Source organism: Morone saxatilis, unplaced genomic scaffold, assembly GCF_004916995.1.
Source record: "Morone saxatilis isolate NCDOM2014 unplaced genomic scaffold, NCSU_SB_2.0 Contig21, whole genome shotgun sequence".
NCBI classification, from domain to species: domain Eukaryota; kingdom Metazoa; phylum Chordata; class Actinopteri; family Moronidae; genus Morone; species Morone saxatilis.
In genome coordinates, this window is record NW_023339774.1 from 15,241,819 (window position 1) to 15,244,270 (window position 2,452).

The 2,452-nt window shown below is 43.4% G+C and overlaps 1 protein-coding gene across 1 annotated transcript in view; it reads left to right on the forward strand.

Annotated features, from left to right (window-relative positions):
• Nucleotides 1-2,060: 2,060 nt before the first annotated feature.
• The window catches only part of nedd4l (NEDD4 like E3 ubiquitin protein ligase), a 43,531-nt gene continuing 43,139 nt past the window's right edge, over nucleotides 2,061-2,452 (forward strand). Inside the window, exon 1 of the mRNA XM_035668454.1 lies at nucleotides 2,061-2,394. Within this exon, the coding sequence (XP_035524347.1) occupies nucleotides 2,350-2,394 (45 nt within the window). The 5' untranslated portion in view covers nucleotides 2,061-2,349. The remainder of the gene's footprint in view (nucleotides 2,395-2,452) is intronic.

Genomic DNA, 2,452 nt, shown 5'->3' on the forward strand with positions numbered 1-2,452 from the left:
GTATGATGTTTATGAAGGGTCAATACAACAATCATATTTTATTTGACAGAAGAAAGCCAACTATATAAAATGCAAGAAACAAGCAGTTGAATGGACTGAATGATGGCCCTGTATCAAGAGTGGCATGGGAAATCTCTGCCCCCCCCCCCCCGTCAGCTCTACTTAGAAGCAATAATGTTATATAATATGGCCATCTGCTCTTCACATTGATTTAAAAGTCCCATTATGCCACACAGCCGTGGTGAATGCCAGTGAACATTGGAACAAGGACGCGCATGATGAATGCCCTCAATAGATGAATTCCAGAGTACAGTTTTTATTGTGCTTTTTTTTTTTATTACTTTCTCTGTCTGTCATAATAAATGTTTTGGTGTTGGGGGCGTGCGCATCAGTGGACACGGTTTGAGCTGTTGGTATGACAGCTTGCGTGCCTGAGCTTGCCCGTTGCTGCTGGCGGCGCTGTTGACAGAGAAGAGCACCTACAGTCACAGGTGAAGGACTGGGGGTTCGCCTCTTTTCAGAATAAATCAGTTTGCGGGCGTGTAAGTCTGCTTTGCATCCATTTGCTCTCGCAGTCACTGAACATCTGGAATCAGCGGGCTGTAGGGATAAAACGGGCCAATCCACGAAGCGATCACGACCATATACTGACATCTAGCGGCGCTTTTGGGAACCAACCCAAGCCTGACCCCCGATTGTAAATATATACAGGGATTGGGGGTCTGTGTTTATTGATAGGTAGGTAGGTATAGATAAGTATTGATAGTTTATTGAGTATAGGCATTTGTCTAAAGGCCTACCTGTTGAAGTAGCAGCCAATTAAACAGCAGACTGGGTTAGATTCTTGTATAGTAATAGTATGGCTGCTATGATGTGATTCAAAAGAAAGAAAGAAAGAAAAGATCGAAATCCAATGTATATTTTTATGTTTTCTGAATGTAAGCAGTCTTTAGTGTAGCAGACGTCTAGGCGGCGGTAGAGGACCAATATTGCTCATGAAAGCCTTTAAAGAAACAAACATGTATTACTTGTAACTCATTAGGCAGCTATGAATTAATAATAAACGAATGACTAAAAGGCATCATCAGTGTGACAAAATACTTGCCTGGTGACAAAGAGTTTCATTTTTAATGAATGAACAACTGTGCAAGAGGATGACCTCCGAGGCCGACTGTGAAAAGGAAATCTTCACATAACAGGACCAAGGGAAGATTGTGTAATACCATCCACCACCAACACAATATATATTATAGGCCTATATTTTGCCCTACAGGAAATGCACATATGATTTTATCATGTCAAATGAAACGCATTGCACATATTAATCACGTTATGAATTCACATTTTTGGCACGAGTGGTTAATCAAAGAGGTAAATCAACAAGTTGTCAATCAAAACAAACAAGCGAATATATAAATAATAACCTAGATGACACTGGGCTACGTGTTTATGCTAGACTAATACATATATTAGCTATAACCGCATAATATACGCCTATTTCAGTCCATTGTCGTCGTTGCTTATATGATTATTTTCAGTCGCTTATCGCTTGTTCCCAGAGTTCATTTAATTTCCCACGGTCACTCTTCCAACTTGCGCCGCTGCGTCGACCTAAATTCGTGATGCGGATCAGTAGTTTGATCTGGTTCTTTCTGTGCAGCTGGCCTGTGATTGGCTGTGCGCTACAAAAGCCCCGCCCCTAACGTGAACGCGCTCAGTGCCCAATGCTAATGACCAGAGCGAGTGGCCACCTTCATGAGACTGTTTAGCTGGAAACGGTGACGTTATAAATCACACACATGCCTAAAACGAGCATGACAATGTTAAACTTAGTTGCTTTGCGAGACACAACCTCACACACCCTGAAAAAGGGGGGTAAAAAACACAGACACACACGGCACACCCCAGATTCACGCCCACTGCGTATTTCATTGGCTGATGAGAAGCGTTGGAGGACTTCACGACGCACCTGATTGGTCGACGCCGACAGCAATCACGTCTACTCGGCACACGATTGGCTGAGCTTTTAGGAGGAAGTCAAGTGTCAAACGTTTCGGGGATAAGCTCGGAGTTGACAAAAGCGATCCGTCTCAGTTGAAACATTTTGGACACTGTTTTTTTTTTTTTTTAAAATTCATCTCCAAGTTGTGTCCTAGACGGACCACGCCGGCGAGGATTACGTTGTCCGGCTAAGAACCAAACCCCCGTTCCGAGCCAAGGACTCGATCCCACGGTGTAAAGCACCACCGCACGGCACAGAGAGGAAAGTGGGACTTTATTGTTCAAGGCTAGCGAGCTAGCTTTGCCAAGCGGCTTGTTTTTGTGTGTGTAGCTCGGACCGCAGGCTATATGGCTGCGACTTACGAGCCAATATATGGACTTTCAGAAGATGAGGTAAGCCTTAACGAAAACAAAAGCTCTCTTATGCAGACAGAAGTAAAAAAAAAAAAAA